The following is a 16,211-nucleotide window of genomic DNA, read 5'->3' as shown; positions in this document are numbered from 1 at the left end:
GCTAAATAATTTTTTATTTAATTATAAATAATTACTAATAATTTTTTAGGCAATTCATTATTATAATTTAACATTATATTAAATTTAATTTAATTGAAAATTATTTCGAGCCATAAATACTTTGTATATTTCATGTGAAAATAAATAGTGTTTCCTTCACCCCAATGATTTTGGTGTCAGCGGCGTTGCATTCCATAATTAGTCAAATATATTTTAAAATCCATTTTTTTTTTGTTGTTTTTTTTTTACGTAAAAAAATATCATTTCGGCATGAAAATGAAGTATACTAAAGAATTAATTAAAAATAATTTATAATATTCGTAAATAATAATTATGATGAAGGCTTCATAGTAAAAATATTTTATTATTATTATATGGGTCATTATTTGTTATTAATACTATTTTCATGTTGAAAATCTATAATGGATAGAGATTAATTCTTGTTACGCCGCTTGAATCTACATATGAATCTTGGGTCGAGTTTTGGAAAAACAAAAATTGAAATATACTTTTATTGATAGTTATAAAAATATATATATAAAAAGCAAAATAACATAAAAAATGTTAAAACTACATTTTAAATTTAAATTTATTTTTATATACTTGTTTGATATGATCATAAGTAATATTCTTAATTCTCATATTTTTATATTTCAAATTTTTATAAAAAAATTAATGTAAATGAAAGCAAAAAGTTAAAATAAAGATTTGAAAATCCCCTGAACTCGATTTGGAATGTTACGCCCCATTTATTCTCTATGCAAAAATAAATGAATTATCACTGCCAATAAATTTATATTTTTCTATATTTGTAGAGACCTTGGGCCAAAGAAAAGCGTTTTTACGTTATATGAATACATGGAATGAAAGTGTATCAAAACCTAAGATCTCTAAACCCTTTCTGAAAAGCATTCCTTCTTTTGCTAGCTTTAAAGGATTTGAGGTCGTATTCTATTCATACCTCCGTATTTTGTCGTCGGTGGAACTTGTTAGATGAAAAATGTTGAATCCTGTTATTTCTATCTCTAAACTCCTTTATAATGTATAAGAGAGATATGTTGTATTGTATAAGATTGTATGGTGTGAGGGAGGGATGGCCTGGGGCTATTGGTCAGCGAGCTCGGTGCAGGACCGCGGAAGGTCGCCGCGACGGGCCCCACCGGACTCGGCCGGCAGCGGGGACGAGGACTACCCGCCCCCTCTGTCTCGGCGGCCCTCGCTGGCCGATATAGAGTTTTCGGGGCCCGGGGGGGCCATCGCCCACGTGCTTGGCTCGGGTCGGGCCCCCTTGTCCTTGCCGCCACCCGGCCCCTCTGCCGCCCCGCCGCCTCCGGCCCGCCACGAATGCCTCATGCACCACTCGGCCGCGCTCGTCCATCACTACCAGTGCAGGGTCCACGATCTCTCGCCTTCGGACGAAGAGGAAGAACCCACCTATGCTACAGGTAGTATCCAGTACTGAGTAGTTAACCTAGTTTTATTAAGCATGGACTATATTTTTCAATACTTAATGACTTTTCATTTATTTCTAGAATTAGTTTTTATACTGTTTTTAAATAATATTAAGTTTACTCATAGTTTTAATATTTAGTTATACATATTTCATCTGGACTCCATCTTGCTATTAACAAGTAGCAAGATGATTCTATTGTCACTTAGAATGTAGCTGTGGCCAAGATTTCCTAGAATAGGCTAGAATAGGTCCATTCTTTCCTTTTCCTTCCTTCTCTTGAATGACTTTTCAATCCAATATTATATAAAAACCCTTGGAGTCATATTCCTTCAGATCCATTCCCTAGAATCATGTTCAGGGACATCCTTCATATTTCAAAAATTTTACTACTTACTACATTTTCCTATTGGTAGTCGCCAACAAAGTGTCTACTTTCTCATTTCTCCGATTACGACATTAAAGTGGCATAGAAAGATATGTTTGGTAAATTAGAAAATAGTCTTAAACATCAATTTATTTTGCGGGATATCCATAGATTCTAAAATTTCACAACTTCACAGGACTGAAGAACTTGCAATATCATTCATGCAGAGCACTGCTTGTACCTCTTGTCATTCCAAAGTCTTAAAAAAGACTAACCAAATAGAGATCTTAACCAATTCCAAAATATCTCAACTTATAAATTTAGCCTCTGGGATAGGTTGTTATGTTGCATGATATACCTGATATTCCCAATGAAATGAAAATGTGATGTATCGTCACTGTTTAAGCAAGATAACTTATCTTAATTTTTGATTAGGGAAGTCATTATTTTGATCAAAATTTCCCGCTGAATCTTCCTCAATTTAGTTCAATTAATTCAAATTACTTTTTTGTACTGTAAAAGCTAACGTAACCAAATTAAAAACGTAAACAGATTTTACAGTCTGTGAGTTTAAAACATTTAAGGTAAGCTATGTTGTTTAGACAGTGATATGTCACCGTGAAATTATTTTCTATCTAGGTTTTAGATCTGTTCTTAATAAAATTTAAGATTGAGAAATAATAATTATTTTTATTGTACATAATTTTTTTTTATAGTTGAATTCATTTGTAATATTTAAGATTAATCAAAAAAATCAAGTTCAGATTTTTTTTTACATGTAATAAGTACTATTATTTAACTAATATTACATAATAGTGAAAATATTTATCAAAATTGTATTTTACATACGTTTATATTTTATATTTTCTCAAATCTTCCAATTTGTTTTTTTTATTAGCCAATACTCTCTTATTTGCTAAATTAATTGGAATGTTTGTGGAAGTATTACTTTATCGTGATACGCTATTGCTGGTGTTGGGGGCTAAATCGATTGTGGGATTCGTTTAATATTAATGGCGTAATGGATTGCACCTCCTTTAGTGCTAATTGACTGACTGGTCTATCGCCAATATTATTTCATCCTGAAAGACGTCAATCCCTCAAGTGTTTACCTCAACGGTAAGCTGATTGTTTATGTTGCGGCTTAACAAAACAACTGTTTTATTGTTGACTTTATTTCATATTGTCCGGTTCGGACAGAAAAGGTTTGCACATCGGTTGTTATTGAAGGTTCACCTAGGAAATTATTATCACGCTGTTTTCAAATTTCAAGGGCTTTTTAAATACCGCTTGATTTAATAAAATCTCCTCTTCCAGTTTTAAGTAAATATTTCAAAAGTGATATAGGACCGCCGCTCCCTGGGGATCTTAATGGGGTGGGTCCGAGCGGGAAGCACTGCCACCCTGAATAAAATGAGCAGCAGTTCATTTGGATTCAACTTTTTAATTAAATTTTTTTTTTTTTAATAATTTATTTATTGATATTTACAACTGTATACACATATATACAACAAGTAAATTTGCTGTAGGTGACATAGTGACATGATAAAAACATGTGGAGAATCTACCCACTGATAGAACTCCAATAACATTTCTAGAGGAGAAGATCTCGAGGCCATCTTCTTTTCAGACGCCTAGGAGGATTATTAGGTAATGAAGGAGAAGCCAGGTTAGAAACAAGTGGATTTGGGTGGTTGAGAAGTTTATTATGGAAGGAACAGTATCTGGTTCTGGTCAAATCGGTAACATATGGAATATTGAGGTCCTGATGGATGACTTGATTTGTGACAAAGTAAGGAGCATTAAGGATTTTACGATGGATTTTGGACTGTAAGGATTGGATTCTGGAGGAATTTGATGGTTTAGTGGAGCCCCAAAGCTCAACTCCGTATGTCCAGATAGGCCTTATAATAGTCATGTAGATCAGTCTTTTGTAATGGATTGGCAATTTAGACCGTTTGTCTAGTAAATGTTGCAATAGTCGGAATCTACGAGCAGTTTCTTGTCTTTTTAGTCTTGTATGAGGATTCCATGAATTTAAATTTAAGACCCGGTTTCGAATCCGGCTGTAGCAGATAATTATTTCGTTATTCTAGTCGTGAGTCAACCCTTTGGGTTCAGAAGCCAATTGTCAATAAACTGGGTACCCAAAACTAGTTGGTTTTTGCTATATCGAAACTGCAGCGTTGCCGGTTCGAATCTGGCCTGGGGATTGACTTATTGAAAAAAGATCACACTTGTTCAAAAAATTTCCTACAAAGTACTTGTACCGCTGAGTGCAGAATTTCATCTCATGATTGCCATATTTAGTAATGAAAATATATTTTTATTTATTTTTTTTCCTCTGTAGTAAGGAAAAAATAATCCAAAAATATACTTAATTAGGCTGATGGAGTTGACCTTTCCATGAACCTAGTTCAAGGAGGAGAGGTCATAACCTTCTGACATATAACTGATATTGCAATATGTGTTATTTAACACTTCAACGCCAATATTGTAGTAGAAGATATTTATTGATATGTTCTTTAGTCTATTTTAAAACTATGATCACAAAAATGGGATTTTGGTGTATTATTGAGATTTTTAGTTCATATTCACTTTGCTATGTCAATATTAAGGTTAACTTCACAGTTGTGTGTAAAAATTAGGCCATTACTACAATAATAGTTTGAACATATTTAATCTTGTACTGCGTTTAAAGTGATACCAGAAAGTTATGTAAAAAGGCCAAAGAGACTCTCATAGTAATTTCTAAAATAGTTGCAGACTATGGATACTCAAGTCTAATACACTATATCCGATTAATCTATGATTCTCATAAATATTATTTCTTTTAATTGAAAATTAGAAAATTTAATACTTTCAGACTAAATTATGAACACTGTCTGTAAAATCAGTTATTCAATTAAAAGAATTGATGGCCAATATAGGTTCATTGATTTTATTATATTGGACCTGGACATATTATTAACATACTATTGGACGTATTTTCTTGCAATAATATTAGAAATTATTGTAAGGTTGTGCAATTGAAAATTTAAATCATCTTTAATCAGGGTTTGCTTAACTGTTGGAAAATCAAAATATATTAATAATGATTTTGAGGCTACTTGTATCTCATTTTTATAATTGATAAAAATATTTAAAATTTTCCCACATTCATTAACTTTGGTATTTTACATTACTTTCTGGTATCACTTAAAATGTTTGTGCAGATCTAGGTTAAAATATTCCAAGCTATTATAATTGTAATGGCCAAATTTTTACATACAACTGTGTAGTTAATCACGAATATTGGTATACCAAACTGAATGTGGATTAAAAATCATAAAGTGGGGAAGATGGCTGGAAGGAGGGAGTTGCGGTCAGCAAATAAACAAAAAAATATTTATTCGTGCCGGCGTTTCAACTTTTGTGTTTATATACTGATCGGAACCCCCCCCCCTCCCATCATCTCCACTTATTAATCGACGGTCAACTCTCTACAGCTCATTAAAAATCTTAATAAATACCAGAACCCCTTTCTTATCGTATAAAATAGATAGAAAAACTCATTAATTAAGATCTTATACTATAATACCGGTGTTAAAGTGTTTAATAATTATGTTAAACAAGGTCATAATAGTATGCAATTATTTTAAAAATTGGTAGCGTGAAATTGAATAGATTTTCCTTGATAAAGGCCAGGTTGGTCGAACTGATGTAGATGTAAAATAAATAAATGAAAATTATTGAGGCTAAATGAATCTAATTTATTATAATTGAAAAATAGAACCAGTTCTAAACTATAAATCAAAATATATACGACTTAAATCTCTTTTTACACTAACAATAATATTTTGACTTAAGAAATCAGTGATGTTGAGCATGGATGATTTGTTTTTTGGATATAATTTTTTTATATTGAACTACTCATCGTTGCTTACTCAATTTACTCTACTGGAATCCAGAAACAATTTATTCACGAATTACTTTGAACATTTTGTGTTTGTTGTATTGGCTTGTCTGTGGCAACTAATTGATTAGCTTGTGAGGTCATGATGATAACCGTTGTCTTTGCGCGGCGTTAAATTGATTCATTCCATTGAGTGAGAATGGTAGCGTTTACTTCTTACCCGTTCTCTGTTCCTCTATTGCTTCTCTGCCTTCAAGTCAATTTCATTAACAGAAATTCTAACTCTCCCCTCCTCCCAAGAAAAAAAAATACAATATAGACTAAGTTAATATATGTTGTGTATTCACTTAGTGAGGGAGGTACTTTAAGCTAAGGTTTTACATAGCTTTTATTTTTGTTTCTCCTTGCCTTGTCTTATTTCCCCACATGAATAATTCCCGCAGAATTCAAAGTTAGAAGGGATGAATAATAAGTTCAATTACTTAAGTAGTGACGCTGTAGGGATGCATTTTATTTTTATTACTTTAGAAGTTTAAATTGAGTTCTTATGTCCGAGTGGAAAGGAGTACAGGAGTGTAAAATATGGCTCCATTAAGGATATAGACTTTTAATCTCTTGATATTTATTATTGTTTCTGGAGTGACAGTCTGATGAATTCAGTTGCTTTAAAAAATTCTTTTCCCACTTTTATTTCTTCTAGTTTCTTTTAGTTAGGATTTCGATTTAACACTAATTTGGGAAAATTAGGTCTCATATAAATAACCATTTAACTGATTAAAATATGTACCTAATTCCCAATATAAATCATCTCACAGACAAAAGGATGACCCGACCAAAATTGACACAAATAAAATGCTAAGATATATTTCTATATTCTTATCAATCACTGTTGATTTTTAACTAAAATTATTAAGTAACGAACGGATCTTTAAAAACTTAATAATGAACCGACGGGTAAACGACCAAGAAATAGACCGAAGCGTTGGTGGGAGGATTGCATCAAGACTTGCGTTTGGACGAACGTCTCTGGACGTATGTATCCATAGACAGCGGTTGGTGGTATCGACCTTCAGGTTCGCTATTTGTTTTTATATCCGTTACTACTTCCTGATAGTACGCTTTTCTTGTTGAAAGGTCGCCTAAAAGATCTTCCTAAGAAGATGATATAACTACGTCACGTGACGAAAGAAAAAAATTACTCTAGTGAAGATGGAGGACAGAAGGATCGGTAAATATTTTAAGAGTTAAAAGGGTTTGCCATGAAAAGTTTGTCAGTTTAGGAGCAAAGTTGGAACCAAACACCATTAACCCCAAGGTTGGGTCCTAGGGATTACCCACTCTATATAACAACTTCTGCGGCTAACATATAACCTTTCTCTTGCTGGTATGAAATGGCATTTACAATTTCTGCTGAACCGTGTTCTCTTTACAGGAATCAAGGTAGGCCGATGTGTCCTAGCCAACTTTCTGTCAGAGTCGTAAGTTTGGAAACTCCCAGTTGTACAAGCGCGAATTCTGCCTACAATGCTGGTATTATGATATGAAAGATTGTACTTGTAAAGTGGGGAAAGTTTAACTTTTTATGTGACTGTTCTTTATTTGTTAAATAAAGTAAAGAAAATTGTTATTGTGGATAAAAAAAATACACAATATAGAGTAAGCATTAGCTTAACGGAGTGGATTAACCTTACGCCTACTCAGGTCTCCAGATTGGAGTCCGGCATTTTACATCGAATCACTAACCAACCCACAGGGTCCACTTGTTCTATTTAAATATTTGGCAATGATTATGAAATTATTTTTACATCGACAACGTACCTAAATGTTTGTATATAAATTTATATAACGAAGAAAGATGGTCTGGGTGGCTTCAAAAATGGTTGTCCAAAATAGTACGAAAGCTATTTATTATACACCAACGTTTATATAACGTGGTTTACTCCTGATTCCAATTTTTGATTAGTCTTAAATTCGATGATATTGGCGTATATTTTTTGGAAAATATATGTTGACCGTATGGAAGGAACAGTAAATACGGTCATTAAATAAAAATAGCTCATAACAGAACAGCAAATACTTTTTTTACATCCACTCTTTGCTCAAAAAAAAAAAAAAATAGAAAAAGATACAATATTGTGAGCTAGGGTAGGACTATGAGGTGATATATAATATAAAAAATATATTGTAAACTAAGGTAGGAGGAATAGCATGACGTAAAATATTAAATGGATATTATATGAAAGTGAACTTAGTAAATTAAAAGACAATAGAAATAAAATGAACAAAATAAAGTATAAATAATAAATAAATTTATAAATAAGAATAGAAAATTGAGTGATACCACGAAATAAAATAATTGATACAAGTAGAAGTAAAAACCAATTAAGTGGAAATAAAAAGGCTAATAAATAATGAAGAAGAAAATAAGATAAAAGTGTGGAGGGAGTTATTTACTATCACGTCATTGGTTTTTTAAAAATGTATTTATTGTTTTATTATGGTCCTTCGCATATCAGACTGTCGGAAATGTGGCAGAGTCAGAAACACCAGCCCAAGTGCTCTAACAACTCCCTCCTTGTAATACGCCGGCACTAAAGGGTGATGTTAGTATGAACTAATGAAGCTCCTTAGAAAAAAAAGAAGTTTCGACAAGGTCTATTGTATTGACGGAAACAGATCTGCGAGATACGCAGATATGAGGCCAGCTTTGGTCTTAGATCCGACGGTGTGTTTAGAGAATAATGACCTCGATCAGGCGTGTGGAGTAAAAAGGGAAAAGGCATTCTGCGAAAAATGCATCTCTTTCCTAAAAGAAAAAAAATTGCGAGAACTTTTGAGCATAAGAATTTACTGTGAGATGCCTCTGGTTTTATTCTCGCGGTACAATACCGAATAGAACCTTACTTGATTTCTAAAATAGAGGTTAGTATTGACGTTATTAAGATCTTGGCCCGAAAATATTCTTCTGGGCTCACTGAGCATCATACATCCTCGCCTGCATGGAAATTAGCTACGATTAGAGGATATTTAATATAGTTGATATATTTTTTAAAACCTTTATTAATATTTATTCTTTTTTTCTTAACATTTGAACTTATTTATCTAGTTTTAACTTATTTATTTATTAGTTCAACTTATTTATTATTATTATTTGCTACTACAACTATTATTTTATTCTTAATTATTTCTTGATTTGTATTTATTTTTGACTTCGTTTTTTATTATTTTATTTTTAATGTAATTTTTACAAAGATTTGATAAGTCCATCAATTTTTATAAATAATTGAGTATTTTTGTTGAGTCTCTGGATAAGCGTAATATGATGATATAAATGGGAGGGGAATAGGCAGAATTAAAAATAGACAGTTAGAAAGAGAAAAGTAGGCAGAGCGAATTGATAAAGAAATATATATGTATAGAAAAAAAAAATCAATATATCATAGTTATAAGGGGGAGGGGAAACAATATATTATGATATATAATTATAATTGAAAACAAAAGAACTATTTTTTTACAGCTACTCATACCATCTTCTTTCATCAATTACATAGGTCAACTAATATGCTTACGAAAAATAAAATATCATCGTATTTTAAGACTAATAAGAGATTTGGATAAGGAGTAACCCACATTATACCTGGGGCGCATTATATAGAGGTCCTCTCTAGCTATATATTATAGTCTGATTATATGAGTTATAATGTTAAGGTACTGTTATTTTATTATATCATTACCTTGGAATATCATTAATGGTTCTGAATTTATTCCCTGTTACCTCTTCTCATATTTTATACCTATGTTTTGTTTTATTGCTTAGAAAATTGAATCTAACTGTACTGTGATAAAGGGATGTTTAATATGCTGTGGAAAGTCATCTTATAATAACTGTTTGTGGATTAGTGCTAGATGTGTATATCATAGGATATAGTTTTTTATTTTATAGATCCTATTGTGGTAATTGATTTTTTTTATTTTCCTATAATAATAATTTTGAAAGAAAATTTTAATTAGGTAAATCGTATTATTTTTATTTAAGGGTATAGGTGATTTTCCGAATCTATCACTTATTAATTTTGTTACTGTGCTTGGAATAAGAACAGGTTGATTACTGTGACTTCTCGAAAAATACTTGGTAGGTTTACTATTTAAAACACTGCTCACTCACTCCCGTCATGAACCTGAATTGTCAATTGAAAATTAAAGGAGAAAAAAAATAATAATATGATAAATATCATATCTCTCATAAGAAAGAGATAGATAAATGTTTATTATGATGGAAATAATATATCCAATCATTTAACTCAATTTAATGAAGGCTAAGAGGATAAACGGATGTCTAAAACGTTGACCACTGCTAAAAAATAAAGCTGAAGTATGAACGGTATGTATGGCTTCGTGGCAAGAAAATACTACAAAATTTCAAGTTAATCGGATCGTCCTTAAATATATCAAACTTTGAAACCATTCCTTAGTGGAATAAATTTGTGGTTTATACTTTGTTTGTTTTTTTTTTTAAAGAAGTTTTCGTTTTTTAATATATTATCTCTTTGTTTCTTCTACGTCTAGCTAGAGAGTTTCATAAATGCGACCACAAAGTAAAATATGCTTTATTTATATGAAGGAGAATATAAAGACTCTATAGCATACAATGTAACTTGTCTCCTTGAGTTTTATTCGACTTTTCATCTACTCTGAAGAATGATTCTTATCTCTAACATGAGTATATATTTATGTACCCCATAAAGGTGGGTACAAGAAGCTGTAGGAGAGGGATATTAAGAGAAGTGGTATCGATGGAGAGAGACATCCAGATATGCGAATAGATAGAGCCAAGGCTTGGGTGACAGCTCTCCTTGTTGTTTATTATAGTTTACGTGACGCGAAAAAATTTTATTGATGGAGAATTTGCATCATCGACATTTTGTTGTAATCAAAAGAGAAAGCAGCTTATGCTGTTCTGAAAAGGGTCGGGAATTCACGTAGGTTCGTGTCGGTAACAAAAGATATTCTACCCTGTGAAATCCAAAAATTCTAATTTGTAAGTATTTTTACTACTCTTTTTGAGTAGTAAATAAACTATTTATTTTAACATCTATATTATTAAAATAAATGCATTAATGAAGCCACAAATACCACATGATAATTGAGGAATTGGTTTGGAATAATATTAAAAAAACAAATATTGATCTACTAAGTTTTATTTACGAATGTTATACATACACTCAGTCTGTCTGTGTGGACACTTGAGGCCTAATGATGAAGGCGGTGACTGTTGTTGCCTCTTGCTAATTCGGGTTGAGGCGGTAAACACTACCTGCTCGTGTCCCAACAGCTCAACGCCTGTTTACACTGCCTACATCTGCTGCGGTCTCAGCACGTCCTGTCTCTTGGTTAGCTATTAGCTGTGTCGTCTAAGGGGGTTTGTAGTGAGGAGGGGTGGAGGGGGGGGGAGAGAAGAAGGGAATGCAAGATTCAGTAATTAAATATTAGTAATGATAAAAAAAATTTTGTTTGAATTATAAATCCAAGATTTACTAGTCCTGGGTCTAGGGAGAATAAAACTAATTTCAAATTCGCATTTTTAATAGAGAAATAGACAGATAAGCCACTAGGATGGACGATTTTTACCACCCACTAACAGATATTCAGACACTATTACCATGTTTAGAAATGCATATGTAATTGCAGAGTTCCTATTGGCTGCCACAAGTTATTAGCACAAAAGAATACAGAAATATTGTCTTTGGAGAGAGTATACAACATGTAACTTCTGGTTTTAGTCTTGTGTACCTCATGGAAAGTGGACCAATAACAGCAACATCTGGAATTACGAATAAGCTGGTAGTCTCTCATGTCTTCTTGACAACTCCTCAAGTTGTGTCTACTCAGGCGCCAGTTATTAGATATTGCATTGTAAGACTCAAAAAATAGTCTTACCTGGTTAATATGAGAGGTACATTTTTTTAAACAATTGATTATGGGGGGGGGGGAGTATAGTCTCATACAAAAGACATCCCTAAATATATACTATGTTAAAAAAAATTAAAATAATAATTCTTAATAAGAGATAGAAGTATAATTAATCGACAATGATGAATAACAATGACGTTTATCGAGTTAACAAAATAAATAATTGACTTTTAGTGGATTTAAGAAAAAGATTAAGAGAAAAAAAAGAATTTAAAATACAATTTTTTAGTGACAATAATAGAACTGACAAATATATAGCTTATAAAAAGATGCACACAGCCTTCGGGTTGTGGTTGAGTTTCCCAAGTCACTTCTCCTAACTGTAGGCAAATGGCAATGGAACTTTATAAACCTTTTTTTTTTATGTAATCCTCTATTTGTCATTCCCGATGCAATTGGCTGTTTCTTACAAACCAAGGAGCATCCACTGCAATGCTTACGACTTTATTTTGAAAAGATTGTAATTTTTCTTTTTTGTAAAGGATGCCATACTTGACTTCACAGCCATACAACAGCAGGGGTCTAAGAATTGTTTTAAAAATAAGAATAGCTGTTTCTGGTTTTAATTTGGATTGTCTATGTAGGATGGGATATTGCATTGCTTACCTTAGAGCATTCTGATCTCACTATACTAAGATGTTTTGATGATAGATACAAATAGGGGATTAGCTGAAATTATAGATATAAGTGTTCCATCGGATGAAAATTACCACAAGATAGTCGCTTAGATAAGAAAAGAAAATATTAAGAATTGGTTGATGAATAATAGTAACTTCATGGATTGGTGAGGTGTGGGTTTTTTCCTTATTTTATTTTCTTGCAATGGCCTGATATCCACAGGACACGCTAGATTCTATTCAGAGACTGGAACTTCCCATGAAAATATTAATTGCATTGAATTCAGCAAGCAATACTTTTGTAGGTAGTGTGTGACGTCAGGCAACTTTTAAATATACAGCATTCTGTTATAAAAAGAGGCTGAAAAAATGAAACTTTCATAGTATTTAAATGTTTGTTATTTACAATATTTTATATTAAACCAGAGATAACTTTCAATAATATAATAACGATCTTTATCCTTTACAATACTTACTTTCTGAAAGTTCGTTCATATTTTTGTTTTCATCCTGTATCTTGTAATTTTTGACATACGACGGAGAGGGGAGTGGGAGAGAGGGAGGAGCGTCACCCTATACTTAACCAACTATTTCTAACCAGAGTTCAATTCGGAGAAGTTCGAATTTTTATTCCACAGGACAGTGTCGCAAAATAAAATTCAACCCTCGGGTCAAAATGAAACAGCTGCCGTTGCAGATATGAGGTTGCTGAAGTAACGCCTCACAACTGGCCTCATCTTTCAGAAATGTATGAAATCCGATTAAGCCAGATATTAAATTCACAGTAAACATTTGATGCCACGTTTTACGACCGAGTGCCTCTTATAACATAAAGGTCTGGAACCTAACATAAGAGTTCTGAATTCAGAATTCTGAAAAATAATATACAAAAATTATTAAATACCTCAACTTCTAGCGCTGTTTATCTATCTTAGAGTTTTATTATTACCAAATAAAATCCATACGATAATGTTTTGCAATACTAAATAATTGAGATACTGGGTCTTAAAATATGATAATTGTAAAAATGAAAACTTCTACAGTGTCTATATGCTTTTTAATTACTATGGTTTACCATCAACCTGGAGGCATTTACCATATCTTAATACCAACATTATCCTTTCAACAAATTTTCTAAAAAAATCTCTGGAATCAGCGCTGAAGAACCGTTCAGTTCCCAATAAATATTAGGTATGATGTTTTATGATCTAGTGCCTTAATTTATCGGGTATTAGTGAAATGACATTGAGATAAGTTAAAAACAAAGTATTGTTTGGTCTCTGCTACCAATCAGATTGGTTATTTTAATGTAATTTCACCTATCCGACCAACAATATATTTTTATTATTATCATTAAGTTGCCATTACTTATAATTTTCTGTTGTGGATCTTGTTTAATATCTTTCTTATAACATTACTTGTATGTGGAGAAGATAGTCGTGGGGGGGGAGGAGGGGTCAAGCAAATAAGCACAAAAAACATACCGACGTTTCGACCTGAATTTCAGATCTTCACCAAGGCTAAAAAAAACATATTTGAACTTATTAATACCCCGGATTGTCAATACATAGCATGAACATTCTCAATACATTACATTCTCTATGAAGTTTTATTATTATTTACCGAAGATGGGTAGGAAGACTAGCTGAAGAAGTTTACGCTCACGATTTAAGTTGAATCCTACTTAAATTTTGTATCGAAAAGGTTTCTTTTTTATGGCGGTAGATTCCTGTTATATAACAACAATAACAACCTAAAATGCACCTTAACATTCCTATTAAATACAAATTTAACTACAAAATAAATTAAAATCGTATTTTATGATGTAAAAATATATTTAGATTTCCTATAATGATTGGGGACAGCGGTAGCAGCTTGGCAACGCACCAGTCTGCCAACCCAAAGGTTGTCAGATCGAGTCCCGGTCCCCGTCCCGGACTTTTTCAAGCATGAAATTATACAAAACTAACTCAACACCTATCCCCCCGACATGTGAGGCCCGTTAGCCAATGCGTGGCACTCACAAAAATTAGGCGTTGGAGTGACGAACCCACCCTACGAAAAACCTAATCAATGTATTTCCTAATTCATCGCGCGGGACTTAGAACTTCATGGCCTGTCGCCCATATAATAATAATTATAAAATAAAAAGCGTGTAAGAAAATGAGTTTTTAACAAAATAAAATTCACAATTATATGTGAGTTTAGAAGGTTGAAAAATGAATGTACGATAGTTCATGCAATGCATTGTCCAGCCCTCCCGTGTATAAGTGTTATTATTAATTTGAGAAACGACTTACATAAATACGTAGTTTTTTTTTTTTTTTTTCCCCTAGTATAAATATTTTAGTGGACTTAACAGTCACAACTCGACACATATCTTATTACAATTTAAGCGACGATGTATTATGCAATGAATTATTTATTTGATGTCTTAATATTATATTTTAATATTTTATTGTTTTTTTTTTTAATTTATTGTTTGTTTTTTAACTTAAATTTTTTTATTGTTTGTTTTTTTTTTTGTTTAATTTTTCATTCAAAACTGGTAGTTCTTTATCAGAACAAATTCAAGTGTATCCTCATTATTCTTAAAGATAAACTCGCTTTCTTTTAACAGCCAGGTCTCCTGTGCTTATACGATAAACATGTTTATCGTTTGAGAAGTTATGTTGTTCCGTATATTAGCTCAGAGGACAGTAATAATTACCTTACATTAGAGCAGTTATGTTGATAGCGGGGTTAGGATTAGATTTAGCGGCTATTTAGGCGATTTCACGGGCGGTTGGTCTAGAAGCAACTCTCCAGAAGCAGCCTATCTTGTGTACTATCACCTGTTTGCTATCAGTGATTGTTGTGGTCAGTTCAACCGTGTCTTCTGATAACGCCTAACAATTTCTTTATTGTTACAATTTTCTATAAACTTGAGGATTATGTAATGTTCTTTACGTGTATATGAACACATATTCTTTCGTCGGAATATGTTCTGATTAAAAAATTCTGCCAATAGTAAGAAGTAGTATAATCTGACAATAATAGCATTAATACAATTTTTTCTTCAGATCAGTTTCTGAGAAGCGTTACTTGGACAGTATGACCGCATATAGTTTTGGCTGCTAATAAGAAATTAGCAACTTAGATGTTTATTAAAAACCGAAGGACTATTCATTTTAAAAGAAAAAATGGTTTATTAATCTAGAAAAAAGACTATAAATTTTGTTTTAGTGTTAATATAAATTAATTTAGAAGCAGATGGTTAAGAGTTCAGAAAAGTAGTAGCTAACGTTTTGACCTACACTGCAGGTCTTTCTCAAGGCTAAAATGCAATTAAAACAAAGCATAATATACCATAAATTCAATAATAGTGCATTTATATATATTCTTCTTTAACTTCTATTTTAAATTTATTTTTTATGTTAATCTGTTCATATAAAGTCTTTTTATACCTCCACCTTTATTTATCAGTTTTATTTACATTTCTTGATATTCTTGCAAGTAGCCGTAACCTGCTATGTATATTTTTTATTTTAGCCATGATAAAGACCAGCTGTGTGAATGGAAATAATTTGATAAATAAATTTGGCTATTAATAAATTGTTGATTCTATTTCTAAATGTTTTTCTTGACCTCGACTCGGGCCATCTTCAAATTCACATACGGTTAACCTGTATATAATTTATTATTTATAGCTGGTGGACCGTATTTTATGAAGAGGATGGTGGGGGGGGGGAGTGCGTTAAAAAAGGAAGAACAAATAGTTTGCCTAACAATTAAAAAAACTAAAAATTTGTTGGCCATATAAGATAATAGAATACAAAGTAAACTGACGTCGGATTAAAAAATGTGTAATTATAAGTAAAAAATGACATTAAATAATTAATCAAAATAAATCTAAATGAAATGTGCTATTAT

At 32.0% G+C, this 16,211-nt stretch overlaps 1 protein-coding gene across 6 annotated transcripts in view; it reads left to right on the top strand.

Annotated features, from left to right (window-relative positions):
- Positions 1–16,211, top strand: part of aPKC (protein kinase C iota type) — a gene marked incomplete at its 3' end in the record, with an annotated part of 341,811 nt that overhangs the window by 156,679 nt on the left and 168,921 nt on the right. Inside the window, 1 exon segment of one of the 6 annotated variants that reach the window (XM_067049521.1) lies at positions 1,073–1,445. Coding sequence (XP_066905622.1) covers positions 1,094–1,445 — 352 coding nt within the window. 6 annotated transcript variants of the gene reach the window in all.

This window comes from Halyomorpha halys, unplaced genomic scaffold (genome assembly GCF_000696795.3).
Source record: "Halyomorpha halys isolate HHAL.00 unplaced genomic scaffold, Hhal_1.1 Scaffold270.1, whole genome shotgun sequence".
Classification (NCBI taxonomy): Eukaryota; Metazoa; Arthropoda; class Insecta; order Hemiptera; family Pentatomidae; genus Halyomorpha; species Halyomorpha halys.
The sequence above is the reverse complement of the archived record's forward strand: the minus strand, read 5'-3'. Positions and strand labels throughout refer to the sequence as shown.